The sequence below is a fragment of the Gobio gobio genome (genome assembly GCF_949357685.1).
Source record: "Gobio gobio genome assembly, chromosome: 2".
In the NCBI taxonomy this organism is placed as follows: domain Eukaryota; kingdom Metazoa; phylum Chordata; class Actinopteri; order Cypriniformes; family Gobionidae; genus Gobio; species Gobio gobio.
The window spans coordinates 40217933-40240071 of NC_137098.1; the positions used below are offsets into that span (position 1 = coordinate 40217933).

Sequence of the window (22139 nt, forward strand, 5' to 3'; positions counted from 1 at the left end):
CGTCTCTCATATTGTAAAATGTCTGTCTCTGCTTGAGCCGTGTTTCTTCCTGCTGTGACGCTGGACTGCCCTCCATCCGAAACTAACACAAAGATGACAAGGCCGCTACTTCTGTGCGAGTGTCCGGATCAGAGAGTTATAGGATATATCCTAGCATCATATTAGCGAACAAAACCCGGCTGGTACTGGGGTGTCAACACGATACATCCCCGCCTGAATTCGTCAGTCGGCGGCGGCATGTCGCTGAGCTCAGGCGGGTGGACTCACACACCTCCGCCGGCCCAGTCCTCATCGTCTCATCTCGGCCATGAGGCCTCGCAGTCGGCATGCAGCACTGTTTTGATGTCGGTGAAGGTGTCAGTATGCCACTCAGGTATACGACCACTTTGTCTCCCGGGCGCCGGAGACGAATCTCTCCGTCTTCAGCTGAGCATGGACCCGGGGAAGGCAGGGGAATTCCGCCTTGCGTTACGGGACATCAGCGGAACAGCGGCTGGACGCAGTGTGGTGAGAAAATGTCGAACTTGCCTGAAGTCTCAGTCTGCTGTGCTTTGAACACTGGTTAAAAGTTTAGAAAAAAACGCAAATGGTAGTATTTTCCTTCCAGAAGTATCTGCGACGTCATTATATAGCGCTGCCCTCTGGCTGATAAGAGTACACACGAGTGAATCACATGTTGTTTAGCTAGTCTTTGTTGTTGAAATCCACCCTCCACCCCCAAAATCTGTTAGTTTGCTGAGAGTTGTGACTGAGTCATAAATAAACTTCACACTCTTCATGCAACCTAATGTGGTTAGTTAGTTAGTTCACACATGAATACTTCTGTGATCACTTCACTTTGCTGTAATAGAATGATATCTATAAAGAAAGAAAGTGAAACTGCCCCTCATGGACTCTCGGGTTACAGAGACCTCGGTATATATATATATATATATATATATATATATATATATATATATATATATATATATATATATATATATATATATATATATATATATATATATATATATATATATATATATATATATATATATATATATATATACATTAATGTAAAATAATAAAACCTATTATTTCCCTTCAAATGTTGTAATGTAATGTTTAATTCTTTATCTCTCTGTTTTACAACAACGCAGGCATGCTCTTTCAAAAATGTGATTGTTATCCAGGATTGTATTATTTGGGGACACTGACAATTATACATCCTGGGGTAGTGTACTGCTACATTTCACAAACTACAAGTACAGCAAATCAGAAAATCATAGCATGTGAACGTTATGCTTTATACCCAGGGTCTCAGAGACCCCAAAGAGGATTAATACAATTTTGAAATCTCTTTACTTTCATTCCCATCAGTGTTATATTTGCAAAACAACATGTACCATGTCATTTCAGTTTTGTTAAAGTAAAACAAGTCCATTATATTTTGTGGCTCTCTTGTTTATTTTCATTCAGTCCATTGCTGAGTTTGACCTCAAGACTGTTCGCTATGAAATCAAGTCCCCACAGTGCCATGAACTGAGTTTGGCAACACCCCCACACGACCGTATCACTTTCAACTTTCGCTGTGAGCAGGAAGCACAGGAGTGGGCCACTGTGGTGATGTCATCACTCCGTGAAGCACATAGAGGTTTGCCTTCCTTCTGCTTTCTTCCAACTATTTAGTATCAATTTTGTTCATTTATTCATTTTCTCTAGTTTCATATGATGCCTTTGATTTTCCTTTGACTTACTGTTGGTTCTGTGCTTATAAACCACTATGTCTCTTGCTCATTATTTCAGTGGCGATTAGTTCCTCCACTGAAGACGGAAAGCTACCTCCCCAGCCTCTGGATTCACAGAGCAATGCACCCATGCCACATACAGGTAGTCACTTGTTTTCTTGTTTTAATTTTCTGCTCACGATCAGCTTGACCCTGTTGCCAAACAATAAACAAAGTTTCAATTGTCTTTTATGTTGTCAACTGCTTCCATTTTCGATTCTACCCTCTATCCCACTCCTTTCCCATCCAACTTTCTCATTCTTGCCCTTACTCATTTTCTCCATTTCTTCTTTTCTCTCTAGAGGAGATATGTGCGGAGCTGGTTGGCGCTATAGAGGCAGGTGATGTTCGGGCGGCAACTGTCTGTGCATCATCTTTGGCTAAACAGAAAGCTGCTCTGAGCATTCAGCCCTCCAAAAATAATTACACTGACACTGAAATTAGGTAAAATACATGTTTACAGACATTGACCCATTTTTTAAAATCAGTTTAACAATGTGTCCTAACCAGATGCGAAGCGGCAAGTGAAACAAGTTGTCTGTTGCATGTTAATCAGTGCTTCTGTCCAGCTGCTGTTGTGACAAGTGGCATTACATTTTGTCAGGCACTTGTTTTCTGTGATGGTTGCCCTTATCCACGTGGTTGGTCTTTGGGTGACCCGAGTTTGAATCCCAGCTTGTTTTTTTCTGATACCGCCCACCGCCCTCTCCCACTTTGCTTCTTGACCCCACTCTTGACTGTCATATCAAACATGGGTGAGGAGAGTTTCAGATTGAAAACTAGATGTCAAATACTCCGTTCTTCCTTAAAAAAAACAAAAACATAAAAGCATTCTTTCTGGTAAAGCATCATATTAAATGCAGAAAGTGCAGACAAACAGAGAGAAACCGTTTTGATTGGCTGAATTTTGTAATTAAAAGTGTCACATCATGCCATGAACAGACACATTTATTGTTGCTGAAACCTTGTTACACCTGGCTAGGACACAGTTTGAGAGTGTTTCATAAATCAGTTTTTTTTGTTGTTGTATTTTATCAGTAATATTTAAAGGGATCTTTTAGCCAAAAATGAAAATGAAAATCACCCTCATGTCATTCCAAATCTGTTGACTGTGACTGACTTTCTTCTGTTGAACAAAAAAGAAGATATTTTGAAAAAGAGACATAAAAAAACTTAGATGCTTCTCAAAATATCTTCTTTTATGTTCCACAGAAGAAAAAAAAGTCACACAGGTTTGAAATGACATGAGGGTGAGTAAACAATGATGCAATTTTCATTTTTTAGGTGAACTATCCCTTTAATTTACACCAACTCATTTGGTAATCCATCCAACCACTCAAACACACACATTTCTACATGTACACACACATGTTATGTTCCCAAGCCATTCTGATCTCAGCTGATGCATTGGTTTATCATGCAGCCTTGCTGTGGTGGTAGAGGATGCATCGTCTTCCTGTTGTGTCACAGTGAACGTCTTCCCCCACTCCACAATTGGAGCTCTCAAACAGCAGGTTGGTGCAGATTAACATTAACCAAATAAACATTAATAAACATCAACCAAAAAACATTCATCAATCATTTTTCAATGCCATTCTCAGAATCTCCGAATTAATTTAGGTAATCACACATAGTTATTTTTTCCCCTCTAAGGTCTTCACAGACTATGGTTTTCATCCACGTGTGCAGCGCTGGGTCATCGGCCAGTCTTTGTGCTCTGATCATCGCTCTCTGGCATCTTATGGAGTTCAGCGAGATGGCGACACTGCGTTCCTTTATCTCATTTCTGCCCGTCAGTCTCGACTCAGTCGAGGGCTGTACCAACAAGATCAGGAAAGTGCTTTACTCATGCCAGCTTTGGTGCCAATGTCTAATCAGCCCCACCAAGAAGCGGTAACCAACGGGCCAGCAGCACTGAACACAGCTTCAAGGCCATACAGCACCCTGCCTACGAGACTTCATAGCAGCCATAATACTCTGAGTGTGTATGCGCAGGCACTAATACACATAGTGACCACAAAAGGCCACCAATCAAAGTCATAACTTGCATTTACACACAGAACAATTTTTGTTGATTATAAATGGGAATCTCAATATTTCTGCTAAATTATAAGAATTTTTTTTGTGTATAAAGTCTTGTACAATTTACAATTTTGGTGTATAACTCTCAGGCAACAGTGCAGGAGGGACAGAGAGGTTGGGTTTGAGTGATATCCGTGACCTGATCAACCTTGAACTGCCGCAGTTGAATGAAGCCCTGGCGCCCAACAGAACAAGCACACAGGTACATGCTGTTCAGAACAAGTTTTCCTACAAGATAAAGCACAGACATTTCATACTATTGTGCCTTTAATAATATTGAAAACAACTCTGTGAAATACATGAACAGTAAATACATATCATTAAAAGAGCATGTATATCATAAATGCGTAGATGTACTTCTATGACAAGATTATGGTGCTTATTTGAATCATTGTTTTTGTGGGAATGTAGCTGGGATGGGCCTGCCCAACCTGTACATATATTAATAAACCGACACGTCCCGGCTGTGAAATGTGTAGCGCAGACAGACCTGAAGGCTACACAGTTCCTGGCAACTACAGACCAGACGCTCTGGAACTCCGACGCATTCAGCAGGAAAAAGAAGCAATAAGACAGTACCAACAGGTGAGGCTTGCAAAATATGCACATAATTGCCCAGACTCAGAGCTGATTGAGAAAAGCATGAGCACATTTTCCACAATACTTCTGCCTGCTTCCACCGGAATGTTCCTCTGTTTTGATGCTTGTGGAAATCAGTGAGAACAGATGATATCTTTCTTTTGCTGTTGGCTTATACAGCTCATACACACCAACCATTTTACATCTTCACTCACACCAAGGTTTAGGACAAAATCCTCAGGTCAGCATAGTCATTTTGTTTGTATTCATATAAATGAAATTTTTATATATATATATATATATATATATATATATATATATATATATATATATATATATGAATATGAATATTTTGGCGATTCTGAGAGTATAAGAATATCAGTGTTGTGTCAGTTTCAAAATGTACAGATAGCCTTGTAAATTGATAAACATTTTCTGTTTTCAGAATTTTGTAGTGCATTACATTAAAGTCACGATGAAACGGAAGTAGCGAGAGATCTTTCGTATTGCACTGTAGATCCAAGTGCAATGGTTGTAAAAATGGCTGCAGATGAACTTTAGTTTGCAGGGTCAGGGTTTATGTGGACTAAATGATTGGAGAAGTCCTGTTCAAGTCACCAGAGTTACAATATTTTTATTAAAAAATGACGAGGTCGAAAAAGAAACATACATGGATGCAAGGCCGTAACCATGTCTTGAACATTGAGAGGGATCAACGTTTTTTATTTTATTTAAAGAAAATAAGAAATTAAATGATTAAAAGGGAACAGAGAAGAAATAAGAAAGGTAAAATAAGTTCTAGGTCTAATTATAACCTTTTATAGTTGTGAAGTAATCCATTTAAACCCTTTGCAAATAATGTTTTATTTAAAAATATGCACACATTCACTCTTGTTTCAGTTGTGAATGACATCCTTTAAATGATTGCATTTTTTCAATTCAAAATGGCGAAATTACATAAAAAAAGTTGAGTAGTTGGGGGGGTTGGTCATTTCCAATTATTGGGTGGGACTTGTCCCCCTCAATGCCTATGGCGGTTACAGCCCTGCATGGATGAATCGTTCACAAATTGAGATCTATAACGTTCATCTAGAAAATAGAATGGGTGAATTTTCATTTCATGCCGACTTTATTATAGTAAAATACAAGTGTTTAATTAAGTGTTTAATTTTTGTCATCTCATTTGTTATCCTTAAGATGTTTTATTTTTATTATATGTATATATTTTTTTTATGTTGCCCATCTGCAACCTTTTGAAATTGTCATCAGTCATTGAAAAACCCATATCGGTTAATCACTATTGAGAGCTATTTTTTACTGATCTCTTAGGGTTTGTGAGCTCTGATTGACTCCTCAGTCTGAATCTCTTCTCTTTTGTCTCTATTTCTTTTTAAGGAGAAAGGGAGAAGAGAGGAGCTGAGGGGCAACAACTCACTACTGCACAACCTCGACCAGGACTACTGACTCGCACACACACACACACACACACACACACACACACACACACACACACACACACACACACACACACACACACACACACACACACACACACACACACTCACACTCACTCAGTTCTCAACTAACACACCAGGCACACCCGTACCGCAAATGCAACCTCAGCACGAACATCTTCCGGAATACTGCACAACTTGTATATGCCTGAACAGTTTACTGCTAATGAATTTGATCCATGTCAAGCTCATCTATTCAAATGGCGCCTTTTCAGACCACTTGCAAAAGCTAAACATTTTGACCCATTTTAAAAACATCTTTGTAATTAAACACTGCAATGAATCCATGTTGCAGTCATACAGGTAGTCATTTTTATAATATTATGGCAAATATATGTATGATGCTGTTACTTCACTTGGTCTAATAAGATGCCCCTCCCCCTCCCATAGTTGAACTGTCTCAACTAAAATAAAGTTTACAGCTTTATTCAGGTACAGACTCTTTTAATAGGCAGATGCCTCAAGCATCAGATGATGTATTGTATATCTTTGTAAGTAGATGTATGAAATGACTGCACAGTCTATTACTGTTTGACAGTTTCTTGTAAAATAGTGTGACATACTCATATATCCAAGAACTGAATAATTTTCTAGTCTTGGAATTTTTGAATGGACAGGTTTCAGTTTACTTAGAGAAACCATTTTTAACTGTTCCAGCATCATTTTGTTTGTGCCGATTGAGTTCTGTGATGGGTCATCCAAAAAAGCACTTTTTGTGTGCTTAACATTAAACACAAACTTTTGCTTTCCACGTCCACAGAAGTAACTTATCCTAAATCACTTCAAGATCGCAGCTGATCACACAAGACGCATGAATTTTACATCAAAGTTGAAACACGTGAAATGAAGAAGAGAAGCTAAATAGTTTAGGTAAATCTGAGCCTATGTCAACAGTGTCTGACATGTTAAACCTGTGCCATAGAACAGTTTTGCAAAAACCTTTGACTGCAAATGCATGCATGCTAAGAAAACATCTGATACACGTTTTCTGCTTCAGAATTTTGCATACAGAATATAACTTTGGAAATGTTGTTTTTTTTGCACATGCTGTTAGAAGCATACTAATATTTATTTAGATGACAAAAATATAATGAGAGAACATTCAGTAATTACCCCCAATTTACTCTGAGTACTGGCAATTAATGCATTATGGATAAAACACATCTGCTAAATGAGTAGGCCTAACTAGTGTGAAAGAGAAAAAACCAGAGGAAGACTGGTTGAGTTAGGGCTGTAATGTAGCATAACTTGTTTGTCTGTATGACTGTGGGCTTGATTCTTTCATGTTTAGTCATGTAAAATAGCCTTTAAGAAAGACAGATGGCTATGCAAACAAACTATGTGGAAAAACTCAAATAAAGCTCTTTTAATAGGTACATACCATTCACATCTGGGTGTGTTACATTTTTTCTATATACAGTTCCGGTATGTTTAGAGCCTTGCGTTGTTACTTTACAGTACTTCTGTAATGTGGTTGATAAGTATAAAAGTGTAAGGTAAGGGATTGCATTCATGGTATATTTAATCACAAACTTTATGCAAGTTATATTTAATTTATTACAGGTGCATTTCATTTGGCTATAATGTTATTTTACAGTGTTCATGTGTTTACATGAATAATAGTTATTCTAGTTAGCCACATGCACTTTGCGTGTCATTTTATGGAGCTGCTTGTAATTACATATAGCTCTTGTTAGTATAGTATATTAAATAATTATAGTAATGTGTAATATTACATTATAAAACTATAATTTTTGTTAAAAATAAAATGTTTTAAAATGTATGTTCTGTTAAAAAGATGAAATCTTGCAGGTGCCCATATTGATGTTGTTATTTTTATTGTTACAAGTGTGTGTGTGTGTGTGTGTGTGTGTGTGTGTGTGTGTGTGTGTGTCTGTGTGTGTGTATATATATATATATATATATATATATATATATATATATATATATATATATATATATATATATATATATATATATATAAAGCATAAGCTCTGGAAAAAATCAAGAGACCACTTAACATTGAGAAATGTAAGTAGTGTCTTAATTTTTTTCCAGAGCTATATATACACGTATAGTGTTCTTAGAAATGCCATCGGGATGCTTGTATGCATTAGACCTTGTTTCTATCTTCAAGATCCAGTCAGGAGTGACAGCATGTGCTATGTGTTTTCCTCACATGCGCATCCATGTGTGCTTCTTCAGTTCTTACAGCTGCTCTTTCTGTGTCTGTAGGCCAGAGAAGCAGAGCGCAGGGAAAACTTTGCACGTCTGGTTCAGATGGACGGACAGGGTCTGGTTCCTAACCCAGAGAAAGTGGAGTGCAGGATCTGCTATGTGGAGCTTGGGTCTGGCGAGGGAGTCCTGCTCCGAGAATGTCTCCACTGCTTCTGCAAGTAAGGAAGAGTGAGCGTGTGCCACTGTAGCACATATAGTCACATTTACTGTTCTGTATTGTCATGCAGCAGTTAAGAAAACTCTTGTTTTTCTCTATATGTAGAGAGTGTCTGCGCTCTGTAATTCTGATGTCAGAGGACCCTCAGGTGGCATGTCCATACAGAGACGAGTCCTACGCCTGCGACTGCATCTTGCAAGAAAGAGAAATCCGAGCTGTGAGAACTTTCATTTATTCTGCTTTTAATTTGCCACTTTGTCTACAAAACTACACTGTCTGGTATGTCTGGCTAGATCCACACAGAGTAGAGAAGCGTGTGTCGAGCTCTCACTCTGCTGTTGTGACACTGTCCATGGTGCTGGAGCACAATTGACAGGTGACCTAGAGCAATACTGAAAAATAAAGTCTTTCCATCACATATGTATTTTGTAATATATCTATCCATTCTTGATCTGTAAGTGGCTCTGGCTTTAACCATTTCCTTGTAATTAGCTTTTTTCTAGCTTTTTAAACACTTTTTTTTTTACTAGTTTTTACTAACTTTCTTATCTTTGTTGTTCAACTTCCACCAATCAAATGAAAAGTAACCCAAATATAAAGATTCACAATTAAAAGGAACTGCCACCTCAAAAATGGTTTTCAAATTTCTTTTAATCTCCTGCCAATAAGGTACTAGCACCTGACAAATATGATAATGGTTGGCGTCATTAGCCCCATATAATCTTCAACAGCTGCCACTTTAATTATTAATATTTTTATATTTTCAAGATTAAAATTTAAAGTTGTATTAATGTTGTGTGTTTTGTCATTTTTATGTTTATAATTTTTAGTACATTTTAGTACATTAATGTTTCCTCGGCAATCTGCTGAAATAAGTTTCATAAAGTTTTATGTTTTTTTTTCCTATTTTAGTTCAGTTAACGTTTTGAAGTAATGAAAATGTTTATTTATGGTTTCAGTTTTAGTTAACTATAATAGTGCTGTGCTACACTTGGGCTGTTATAATGTGCTTATGGCATCATGCAACATCAGACAAGATTTTTATGAATCTGCTGAGTGATATTTAAAAAAAATATTTTTACACCACTTCTGAGTACTAGTAAACTAACCAATATATGCTTTCCGTTTCTATCTCTCCCACGCAGCTGGTGTCAATAGACGATTATGAGCGCTGGTTGCAGAGGGGTCTGTCTGTTGCAGAGTCTCGATGTGAGGGCAGTTATCACTGTGCCACTGCAGACTGTCCTGGCTGGTGTGTTTATGAAGATACTGTCAACACTTTCAACTGCCCAGTGTGCAAAAAACACAACTGCCTGCTCTGCAAGGTAAAATACTGTTTGTCATATGCACACTGAAAAAAAAAAAAAAAAAGTATATATATATATATATATATATATATATATATATATATATATATATATATATATATATATATATAATTCACATCTAGCATTTTGTTTCTCTCTAGGTTCTCATTATAATAGAAGGTGAATGACTTTGGCATTGTTTTTCCTTCACTTAGGCCATTCATGAAGGCATGAACTGTAAGCAATATCAAGATGATCTAGCAGCTCGTGCCATCAATGACTCTGCAGCTCGAAGAACAAGAGACCTGCTGAAGGTCAAACACATACTAATCCAGATCCTTTTCTTATGTCAAAGCTCATGTTAAACTGCCCCTATTATGCTATTTTAAAGGCTCCTAATTTAGTAGGTCTCCTACAACAGGTTTATATGCATCAAAGGTCAAAAAACACAATTCTTTTCATAATATACCTTGCACATCACGTTTTTGATGAAACATTGAAAGAACTAGTTATTCAACCCGAACCTCCATCACAAGGATTACTTGAGCAGGACTTTTCTCAGTGATAGGCTACTCAGTTTAAGGTACATTATGAGATGTTGCAACTGTAATTCCTCACCATCAGCATTAGCAAGTGTATGTACTGTACATCAACAAACCCATGTGTATATTTCTAATTTATTGCAGTGCAGTGTATCAATAACAGCACATACGTTAGCCGAGCACTAACATGAATGACTGATGAAACTAACGTTTGTAAAACAAATTTTGTAAAAAGGACAGACAATCTGCATTAATAGGCACAGTTTTTGGTAATAATGGCCCACAGCTGACTAGCAGAAGTATTTCAGTAAGACAGTAATAACATGAGTTAGCTGGAAACTCACACAATATAAAACACTAGAAAGTATGTACATAAATAATTATTCATACTTACAGGTTGTGATTCTGAGGAGCAAGTTGGCCCAAATAAACTGGGCTATCTTTCAAGAGCAAGCGTTTTGCGAATCCCGAGTTGAACTTGATTTGAGAAGCAGTCGTCAGTAAATTGACGTGTTTGAGGGCTGGTCAAGGTGGACAACGGACAACATAGTCGGGCATTATGCAAATGTCTTTTCTAGTGACGTAGAACCGTAACTCGGTGGGATTCGAATTACAAACGACTCGTTTAGGCGGTTCTGAGTCGATTCTTTCTTTTTGGAGACAATAACTTTATTTATCGACTTTACAGCTTTGCAGAACATTTACATTCACAAACAGCTATAGTACACACTGCATGAAAGGGAATATTCAAAAAATATAATAGGGACACTTTAAGAAATGCCCTTTATCATGTTCTTCAGATTACATCATTTTAAACCCACATACTATTTTTTTTATTATTGGCGTTAAAAAGTGCTAAATGCTCATCTCTCTTTTTATTGTCTTCTGTCCTATCACTCACACATGAACAGACTCTTGTTAATTCTGGAGAGGCGATGCATTGCCCTCAGTGCGGCATCATTGTGCAGAAGAAGGAGGGCTGCGATTGGCTCCGCTGTACTGTCTGCCACACCGAGATCTGCTGGGTCACCAGAGGACCCCGCTGGGGGCCTAAAGTAAGTGCTGATTTCATAAGACTGGGATATAAGCTTTACTCTCTGCCTCCATTGAGTACCTCCCTCAGAAAACAAGAGCAAGAAAAGGCCATTGTGTATAATGCAGGTTTAATTTCTAAAAACTATACTTCGACAGTTAAACCATGCCATGATGGGTGGTCATCATTTAAACAAAGCAATAAATACAGCGACCTATAGATTTCAATGAATCAATGTTAATTGTAAATATTTAATAGTTGAAAACAGAGATTGATATCTTTCTCACTTCAGGGTCCTGGAGACACAAGTGGAGGCTGCCGCTGCAATGTCAACAAACAGAGATGCCACCCAAAATGTCAAAACTGTCACTGAAGGGAAGAGCAGCAGACAGAGAAGGAGGTACGAGTAAGAGAGAGAGCGAAGTGTATTACATCATGATAGACGTACACTTTCGAGTGTGAACTGACATGTACTATCCAACTGTTTAAGCTTTCAGTTCCGTTTTCTGATGCTGAAATATAGAAATGTGTAGGTCTGTTGTACAACAAACGTTTCAATGGTGCATTTTATGTGATTAAATCATGAATCAAATGAAGGCACCAAGGAGAATCCACGTGAAAACGATGGATTGACTCCACCTATTGGACAGCTACTGTATCAGTCCAGTCAGCATTTTAATATTTTGTAATTATTTAAAAAATCCACAGAAAAGCTTTAAATTCACTTAACTGTATGTCACATAACAAATATCACCTCTACTATGAAAGCATTTTATTTCGAATCGGCGGCTAAAATGTTCGAGTGTTACCACGCTACAACTATTCTGAGTTATCTAAGACAGAATCGTTACTTTAAGGGTGCTTGATTTAGTGGTTTGGAAATGAATTATTCTTTTGAACCAGTTCTTTTCAATGATTTAGTCAACAGGTTCACAGATTACTGGTAAATCACTCATGTAAAACTGTGAAGCGGGTGGCAGACACAGCAACACAGAATTGAACATTCTACATAACCTAAATCATAAACATTGTGATTAACAACAAAAAAAAAATATATATATATTTTAATACAAAAAAAATGTTTTTAAACATTTTTTAATCTGTTAATTTGAGAAAAAAAAAACTGATCAAATGATCCCAGGAGGACATAAATAAAGCCATCTGAAGCTGCCAGTGAAAATGAAAACAAGGGAATCGTTACAATGCACTTACACAAATACTTTTGTATTTGTCTTGTCTTAATCTTAAAGCTATACTACACTGTTAAGACGTTTTACTGAAAGTGCCTTTTCTTGCCTGTTTTTGTCTCCAAGTCATGTAACCACTAACATTAGCAGTCGTTTTGCAGTGTTACATTATTATTATTATTTTAAATATTGTATGCTGTTGTTGTTGTAGAATTGTGATCCAGGATAATTTATGTGTGCAGTGTTCTCCCTCCACATTTCCTACAAACCAAAAGACATTGTATTTTGTGCATATGTTGCACATTTGTTAAGTTTAACACAAATCAGTGTACTTCTTTAAGATGTGATAGTTTGTTTGTAAGTTGGATGTAGTTAATATGTAGCCAGTATTGTTTTAATGTTACGTTGCAATGCTATGCTTATTTGAGTAATGGTCAAGAGCAGGGACCTGAGGCTTGTGTGGGAAGTTCACAAGTCTGATATAAGCCAAAGGACTGATGTCACTTCCAAAGCTTTGAATCTATGCATTGAAAAAATGTCAGCATCCAAAACATTTACTTATGCATCTAAATGAACATTTCAAGAATGTTTTCATGAGTCAAAATCATTATCTGAAACATCAGAAAAAAAATGTTGGTTTACTTTTTTTCCACAAAGCATTTATATGGACATTGTAACTGAGAATGAAATTATGCAGTGTGTTTGTATAATTTCAAAACAGTCTTCAGTGAGGGCCCGGTGCATCCTTTCTCATGATAATGATTTGGAACCTCACTAATGTTCAAATATGTGCACTATGAAGTTTGAGTACTGCATGTACCACAGAAGTAAAGTGAATGACTGAAAATGAAACGGTCCCTGCATCTGCAGAAATCTTACACTTTAATTCAGTAGAATAATCTGACCTCAGGGTTGCAAGTCTTAAAGAGTGCCTTACAGATTATAGTACTGAGCACCTGTAGTTACAATATTTAAACTGTTAATAAATTCTCATTACATATTTGAATTACTTTAACATGCTTCATATTTGGTTCTTAAGAAATAAAAAAAACATTACCAACCTGCATTGTATTCAACTGTTTTGTAATATTTTCTTCACTGCTGGAATTAAATGAATTAATAAACAAATACTAAGAAAATAGATGGAGGTCATTGAAGTTATCGAGGTCAACATCAGAGGTTTTATATGTTTCATTGAATAAGACTGAAAAGAACACAGGTATCAGCTAATGAATAATGTTAAAACTTTATTAAACAGCTCAAACTAACAAAACAAATCTTTACAGTTAGTGTGTTTGTATTCAGACACGCTGATTAAGTGCTTTTCACTTGTTGCAGTGGAGTCAAAAACATTTACATTTTAAAGGAACAAGAACAAATGAAATTGAACAAAATACAGAATCAGTTCTACTGTTTCTCCACCACGTTTGAGTCTTAATTTCAGGAAGGATCCTGGTGTTTATTTAAGAAGTGTCCTTGTTGCTGGAGTGTGCCGTTGCTTAAGCTTAACTGATGCAGAAACATCTCTGAATATGAGATTATCTCTCCAATAACAGTAGAGCTTTTGCTCATTTTCATTTCGTGGATGGAAATATAGAGAGAACACACCAGATGCCGCTAAATAACTTTTCATACACAGGCTAAAAAAAGACAGTTCAGCGTCTGGTGCAATAAGTCCACACTGTTTGCAATGTATAGAAATGAACAGGTTTGTGTTGTTGATATACATAATCATAAACTGGTTAGTGTAGAGATGTAGTCTTTTTGGTTTATGCTGAGAGAATCTGTTGACCCAAGACCATCATACGTTGTCAATGTTTGAATCAAACTTGGAAAAATATAGACTGCTCAAGGTCCACAACTGAATGTATTAAAGAGACAGTGAACCTGCAAATCATATTTGGTCAAGACTTGCCGAAGTGATTCTCTCTGATGTAGTGTGACATAAGATACACAGTGTCTTTCTCAGTTGAAAATGACGTGTTCCCTGAACCCACCTGAACAACACTGTACAAGCCATGAACTGTGATTAGTGCAAGTGAGAGACCCTCATCGATAAAACACTAGTGATTCCAACAGCGAGAGTTCATAAGGAGAAAAACTGTCCATTCAGACAGACACCATGATTTAAATAGCTGAACCCTTGAAATGACAAAACAAATTCAGTATGCACACAGACACAGTGCACCACTTCTCACACAGTTCTTTAGTCGTGTGAGTGTGAGTGTTGTAGATATAGATGTGAAATATTAAGAATACCCTTCAGTAAACAATGCTGAATAAAGACAAAGATGTAGAAGTGATCATTTCACGTCCATGTAGAACTCCTGAATTCAAGAAAACCCAGTGCGAGGCATTTGGGAGAAAAAACAGTGCACATTTTGGTCTATCGAAAGTGTCATATTTAGGAGGGGCTATATACAGAAGGATCTATGTACACTTTGTTATATTTACACAAGCCAAACGATAGGGAACGTAACTATGTCCTTCTACGCCTAATATAGGCTTATACACACTACACCTGACAGGTAGCACATGCTACGCTGTGTATCGTCCTGTGTTGAGTCCCGGTCAACATCCGATGGCTGATGCTTGTGAGGAAATCTAAAGTCCAATAAATAAACAAGCATATGAATTTAGCTAGCTTTCACTAAGAATTTCAACGATGAACAATGGGATTTGATATTTTTTAGGGGATGATGTTTCATTGTGCAGTGACGATGCCTTAGAAGATGGACTATAATCTAAAAGATGAATATTTGGCACTGCAGTTCTTGGAGAAAACAGACAGGAATGGGTCTCTGGGGCAAACTATTTCCAGAGCCAATTTCCCAGGGGAAAACAACAAAATCGATGTCCTGGGCTGCTGCAACTAGGTACTTATTTTGAATAAGTAGTTACTTCACGACCGCTAAAAAAAGTATCTTCTATATAGTACGGGTGTGTGTGTAGTATGAATGTAATCCGGACGTACTACATCCGCCATGTTGCCCTTATCATGTGGCCTACCAGTGTCAGTTGTGTCACTTCACTGCAATTCACAATTCCTCTCCCGTTGCCTCATGGGACAGTAAAATCGTCCAATCTCGTCAAAAGAAGTAGGTAATCCGGGTACTTTTCACCTCCTCTTTTATAGTAGTAGTACTGTGAATTAAGACATACGTCTTTTGTCACATACTGTTTTTTGCCTACTATATACAGTAGTAGGGAAGTATGCGATTTCGGATGTAGCCCTGGGCCTTGTAAATGTAAGCGGTGACCCTGATAATTGGTTCAGGTTTTCCCAGGAACACCAAGAAGATTCTAGCTGTGCTGATTTGGCAGTAACTGGAAAGGTATCTCCTTTTAGACATAATTCTAGACATTATTCGCTTGCTAAAAAAAAGGCAAACCATGTTTATCTGCATTTCTTGGGCAAATGCAATCAATGTTAACGATCAACAGTCGCAATTACTAATTTCACCATAGCTATGATGTATGACTAACATGTTGCAGAATCAGATAAGACAGACAAAAATTACTTTACTGCATAGCATATCCACGAAATAGGGCAAAATAATATATTGACTAAAGCAAAAGATGTGTTATTGCATACGAAAAGTGAAGGGTTTAACTAAAATTTCTTTAAACAATGTTTACAATAGAAGGAAAAGAGGGTGACAGAGAATATCTTAAGTGTCCCTTTGGCTATATCTAACAAATGCTGCTTCCCCTGAATTAAATGTGTATCGTATCCTGCTCTATGTGCATTGTAGCACATCTGCATGGCCTTCACTCACCTTTCAGTCTAGTCTGAGTTTTACAGAGACCACGACAACTCCGTGGCCTGAGAAAGTCAAAAAACTATTCAGACCGAAAGAAAAAAAAACACAGGAGAGGACAAAAAAAACAAGCCAATGGAAAGGATGGAAAATAAAGCATTTGTCAATGAGTTTCTCCCTGGGAATTAGTAAGTGGGGCTGATTTCATGCCCCTGTGATATGACCAAATGAGAGAGACGGTGGACAGGGACGTGACAGACTGCAGGGTGCGCACATTAACAGTCAGACAGGAAATGTAGCCTATGTGAGCGTACGTGGTCATCAGCAGATGGCTACAAAATCCACCATCTGGAAAGAGGGAACGGAGGCTGGAAAGGACAGAGAGAAGATAGAGGGGAGGAGAAGGTTCGGTGCAGGTGTGTCTCTGCTCTCTCTTCTGAAGGGTCAGATCTGGAGAGAGGAGGAAGGCATAGTCTATTGTGCTCATCACTGGCACCTTCATATTGGTCATCAGCTGGTCAGGTAACTGTGCAGCTCCCTTGAATTTATGCTCAACACCACCCCTGAGTGGTTGCCTGGCAACAAGAACATCAGAAACAGGTTTTGTTAAGCCAGCAGGTGAAAAAAAAAATGTTTTCACTCAAGGTTGAACAATGTAACACTGAAGAAAATGTGGATATTTGATAACGATACCTACAGATTATTCTGGATTCATTGGGTTGTGTAGATTTGAATCAAGCCATGAGGTAAATAGTGATATGCCAGTCAAAAAACAAAAAACAATATAAAAAAAATAAATGATAAATATATATTTTTAATGTTGGAATCAAATATTTTTTTAAATATTAATTTTATGTTGGGCAAAATGATATAGCCTCTTGAACCAATCAAAAAAAGAAAAAAAGATAGCCCTTTACAATAAGGTTACATTTCTTAACATTAGTTAATGCATTAAGAATTGTGAGTCTTGGTTAAAAGGGATAGTTTCCCAAAAATGAATATTCTGTCATCATTTACTCAAACTCAAGTTGTTCCAAAACTTTCTGAATTTCTTTCTTCAACTAAACACAAAAGATATTTTGAAGAATATGGGGAACCAAACAGTTGATGGATCCCATTGACTTCCGTATGGAAAAAAAATACAATGGAAGTCAACTTTTTGGTTACCGAAATTCTTCAAAATATCTTCTTTTGTGTTCAGCAGAGTTTAGAAAAACTTGAGGGCGAGTAAATAAAATTTAAATTTTTGGGTGAACTATCCCTTTAATATTAAATTCTAAATATGTAGAATTATATGTAGAAATACACAAATACATAAAAAAAAACAATTAACATATTAAATACAAAATTTAAACATTTAAAATTAGTGTATTATAAATTAACAATGAACAATAATATTTATATAAATGAACATTAACTTAAATTAATAAATGCGTTAGAAGTATAGTTCATAATACCTGATGCATTACCTAATATTAACAAAATGAATCTTATTGTTAAAATGTTATCCAAAACAAAAATCAAATAATGGCCCCATTTCTGAATTAGTGGTAACTGATGTTTACAGTAAGTATTTTGGGAGTGACTGATCATAATACTTATCTTTTCCGGTTAGTAATGTCTAGGGTAACTCTGAATATGTGTTACCTAGTGTCTGCGAGTCAAGGTCGTCATCAATGAACTCCTCGCCTTGAATGATATTCTGCGTGTCCTCGCTGTGATTGACAGGGCTGGTCATTTCCTGCTCCTTCTCATTGTGCATCTGGGCGTAGACATTTCGCCCCGGCAGTTTTCTGAAACGCAGCCAGGGACGCGTTAGGCTGCTCTCCTCTGGCCTCAGCAAGGAACCATGGTTTTTGTAGTTTTTCCTGTCACAGTTTTGTAGTTCATGTTCTGTTATATAAGCTGGCTGTCAATTATACATGTGGGGACTGAACATGCATTCTTCTATTATGGGGTATGACAGGACAGTGAAACTCAATAGCATTATCAAAAAGTTGTGGTTCCTGCATACATGTGTACCATGCAATTCAGTGATAGGCAGCAAGACAAAATGAGTGTGCATGTTATACCTATAAAACAGACAGCTCTGATATGAAGCTATATCAGCTGTATTCATTCCATTCATTTGGAAATAGGATTTAGTAAGTGAATAAAATGTTTGTCCTAATAACCCACATCAGCAATGACAGGAAAGTCTTCTAAATATTGTGGCATCTTAAAATGTAAATGAATTGTATTTTATAAAAAAAAAAGTTACTGACAAACCTTTTAAACTTGAAGAGTATGAACGCTGCAGCAGAGATCAGGCTTATGAGGAGAAAGACAGCAAGAGCCCAAACACCTGGACCTGCAGCACCCAAACGAGAACCTGCAGGAGAGCCGCTTCTGTCATCATCAGCATAGAACTATCAAACCATTGCTCACATTTGTGATTCGTTTCAAACAAACTTTGACTTTATATCATTAGTGCCTGCAATACCACAGGAATTAAAGGCACAATTTACGCTTGATGAGAGAATTTTATCACCCGACTCATTTTTTTATAAACGTACCAAACACTTAAAAACAAAACAAATTCAAGCCAGAACCAAAATCACACAAATCACACACAAATGTACACACCTTGTGTGGATAAAACCATTTGTGTGGCTGTGATACAGACAACAAAACAAACATTCAAATACAGAAAAAAACTAACGAAAACACAACAAATGATCTTTAAAGGAAAGTAAAAAAAAAAAAAAAAAAAAAAGGAATACTCAAACATGCATGTATTATTCAAACTAAGGAGGAGCATTTTGACAGGTCACAACTCAAACAGAAATGCAAGCCAACAGAAGCATACATATGAAGAGTAAATGAGGTCAACTTAACGTAAAGACTAGACCAGAAAACAGAACAGAAACAAGACATTACTGCATTATTTTTCAGTTTATTTTATAACCCTGCATTAGCAAGACAATATTCTTAAAGAGTAAAGAGGACACTTCTAAAAGCGAGAGGTAAATGTGACGCACCAGTCTCTGTTGTGCTGGCTGACATGTCACTAGTTATAGGTCCTTAGAAATACATTTGTTATGTTTTAGTAATTATTGATTGAAGGGCTTGCTGTAAAAATATAATTGTTAAGTGACGCTCTGACATACTTTGTAGTTGTACATGTTTGTGTATGTGTGTGTGCGTGTGTTTCAGGTTGTGGAATCTGTTTTATTTTTTCTCACCTGAATCTGAGTCTGCCAGAGTCACCAACACTCGTAAACCTCCTCTCACAATGAAGCTCACATTGTTCTCACTCAGGACCTGCTTTATGGTGGGAACACGCTACAGAAACGAACAAGAACAAAACAGTTTAATACTCATTACTAGTAACACTTTATAAAAAGGTTTCATTTCTTAACATGAATAAGAATGAACAATACTTCTACAGCATTTATTAATGTTAGCTAATGTTAATCTCAATATGTACTACTTGAGTTTTAAGATCAAAATGTGTTTGTTTCCATTCATTAATGCACTCTGAACTAATGTGAACATGAACATTTTAGTTCATGTTAGTAAATGCATTAACTAATGTTAACAAATGAAAAATGTGTTCATTGTTACCACCATTTCTTTCTGTAGAAAAGAAGAAAGTATTTTGACTTATGCATTTACTGTAGGGTGAATTCAGGATAAATGTGACACTTTTTGCCATTGAGATGACTGGGAAAAATCTCCCACTCATCCTGAATTAATCAGAGGTGTAAAGAGTACCTGAAAACCATACTTGAGTAAAAGTAAAGATACCTTATAGCGAAAAATTACTCAAACATTACAAGTTACAAGTCACCAATTTCAATAAGTCTTACCTCCAGTTTCACAAACAATAACTAAAAATGTCCCAGACTAAAATGCATGTTTGAGCTGTTTTAACTAAAAATTTAAAGTTGGACTGACACATCTTAAAGTCCCCTATTATGTTTTTTTTTAATCTTTTTTTCGAATATTCCCTTTCATGCAGTGTGTACTATAGCTGTTTGTGATTGTAAGCATTCTGCAAAGTTGTAAAGTTGAAAGTGCATGATAAATAAAGTTATTGTCTCCCAAAAGAAAGAATCGACTCAGAACCGCCTAAACGAGTCCTCTGTATTCAAATTTGTATCCCACTGCGTTACAGTTCTACATCACTAGAAAATACATTTGCATAACGCCGCCTATGTTGTATGTTGTCTGCCCCGAACAACTTGACCAGCCCTCAAACATTTTACTGCTCTTGAAAGCTGGGTCAGTACCCAGTTTATTTGGACCAGCTTGCTCCTCAGAATCACAACCTGTGTAAGTATGAATAATTATTGATGTATATACTTTACTGGGTGTTCAAAATACAAAGTTGTGTGTTTTATATTGTGTAAGTTTCCGGCTAACTGGCTAACTCATGTTATTACTGTCTTACTGAAATACCTCTGCTAGTCAGCTGTGGGCCATTATTACTAGGGATGCACCGAATATTCGGCCACCGAAAATTTTCGGCCGAAATTGCCCCAAAAGTGCATTTTCGGTTTTCGGCCGAAAGACTTTTATCACCGAAACAACATGGCCGAAATGTTGTGATGACGCAAACAGAAACCGCGACCTGCACGTGCTAGTCTGAAGCGGCATGTCTGCGGTGTGGACGTATTTCAGTATATCTGAGAAACACCCACGTCTGCTCCATGCACAAGCACTGACAGCGAGAGCTCATGTTCTCGATGAGAAGAGGACCAGACTTCACTGTGAAACCGAACGCAATCTTTAACAGTGGGCATGTTTTAAGCGCGGAACACACTTCAATCTGGCGGCAGCGCGCGCGTGAACGCGATCATCTGTGAGCGCGATCGATCATCTCTTCCTTAAGAATAAACATGAATGAACATCTAAGGTGTGTTGAGGATGCATTACAACTTACTGTTACGTATCATATGTGGTGTAATCGCTCAGTCAGTGTTTCAACGGCAGAAAGACCTCAATATAACTGCTGTAAACTAAACAGTCATGTAGCATCATTTACCTCAGGCACCTCAGTGTCCACAGCTGTTAGTTCACTAGAAAAATCAACTCTTTCACTAAATATATGACCTATATTAGCCGTTATATTCATTATATTCTACTTAACCTGTTAATGACATCTTGATTATTTCATGTATGTTTAAATAAAATGACAGACACTGTGTATAAATGATTATATTTCAACAACGAATTGGATAAAAAACTATTTTATAATTAGATTTAGAAGTGATTGCAAAAACTGCCTTATGTGAAGTGTACATGTTTGTGTATTATGTTATTTGAGTGTTGATTATTAGACCTAAAAATACATAGCAACTGAATTTAGGCTAATAGTTTGGGCTCTGTTTTTAACCTTTAATATTAATGTGCAAGTAAGGGCTCCCCATATAGTTTAGAGCAATATATTCAATAAACTTTTAGTTATAATTTAATTCATTTAAGGACAGACTTTTTTTTTTCAGTTAACCAATAAAAATAAATAAAAAGCCATTTTGTAAAACTGCTGTACCGAACCGTCAGTTTTGTGTACCGCTACACCCCTATTCTACAGTTAACATATGGGCTATGGCAGTCTTTGCTTTGATAAACTATTATGTTAAAGGCCTACAGAGAAAATAAATGTATCTTTAAGCAGTTGCACTTGTTCTGAATGCACTTTCTTGTAGTAGTCCTACAGAGAAAATTTTTAAATGCACTAGACCTAAATGCACTTTGTTTTTATGAGAGAACATTTAATTTAAAAACCTTTCTGTAGGCCTGTACATTATTATTTAATGTACAAATGAGTGGGGTCAAGTTAAACATTTTAGTTTGAATTTTATTTTATACTGTGCATTGTTGCAATGTGCTAAATAAATATTGGCATAACTTGTAATTGATTTATTCTTTGAAACTTTAATATTAATGTATGCAATTGCAATGCCTTGATTTTAGTAAAGTTAGTAC

General features: G+C 36.7%; 2 protein-coding genes across 3 annotated transcripts in view; one reads left to right on the plus strand and one right to left on the minus strand.

Moving 5' to 3' along the window:
• The first annotated feature begins 8 nt into the window (after positions 1 to 8).
• Positions 9 to 12254, plus strand: shrprbck1r (sharpin and rbck1 related). Its single transcript, XM_079801295.1, has 14 exons — positions 9 to 507; positions 1459 to 1633; positions 1786 to 1869; positions 2069 to 2210; positions 3190 to 3280; positions 3420 to 3747; positions 3938 to 4050; positions 4260 to 4433; positions 8177 to 8337; positions 8442 to 8553; positions 9482 to 9661; positions 9859 to 9957; positions 11097 to 11240; positions 11511 to 12254. Exons 1-14 carry the CDS (start codon positions 238 to 240, stop codon positions 11589 to 11591), a joined length of 2154 nt encoding a protein of 717 aa, XP_079657421.1. The 5' UTR covers positions 9 to 237; the 3' UTR covers positions 11592 to 12254.
• Positions 12255 to 13628: 1374 nt separating this feature from the next.
• sorcs2 (sortilin-related VPS10 domain containing receptor 2) overlaps positions 13629 to 22139 on the minus strand; it is a 219534-nt gene continuing 211023 nt past the window's right edge. Inside the window, exons 24-27 of one of the 2 annotated variants that reach the window (XM_079839013.1) lie at positions 19391 to 19490; positions 18435 to 18537; positions 17814 to 18034; positions 13629 to 16741 (exon numbers count right to left, since the gene is read on the minus strand). In XM_079839013.1, coding sequence (XP_079695139.1) covers positions 16677 to 16741; positions 17814 to 18034; positions 18435 to 18537; positions 19391 to 19490 — 489 coding nt within the window. In that variant the 3' untranslated portion in view covers positions 13629 to 16676. The remainder of the gene's footprint in view (positions 16742 to 17813; positions 18035 to 18434; positions 18538 to 19390; positions 19491 to 22139) is intronic. The other variant, XM_079839014.1, reaches the window with a different exon arrangement.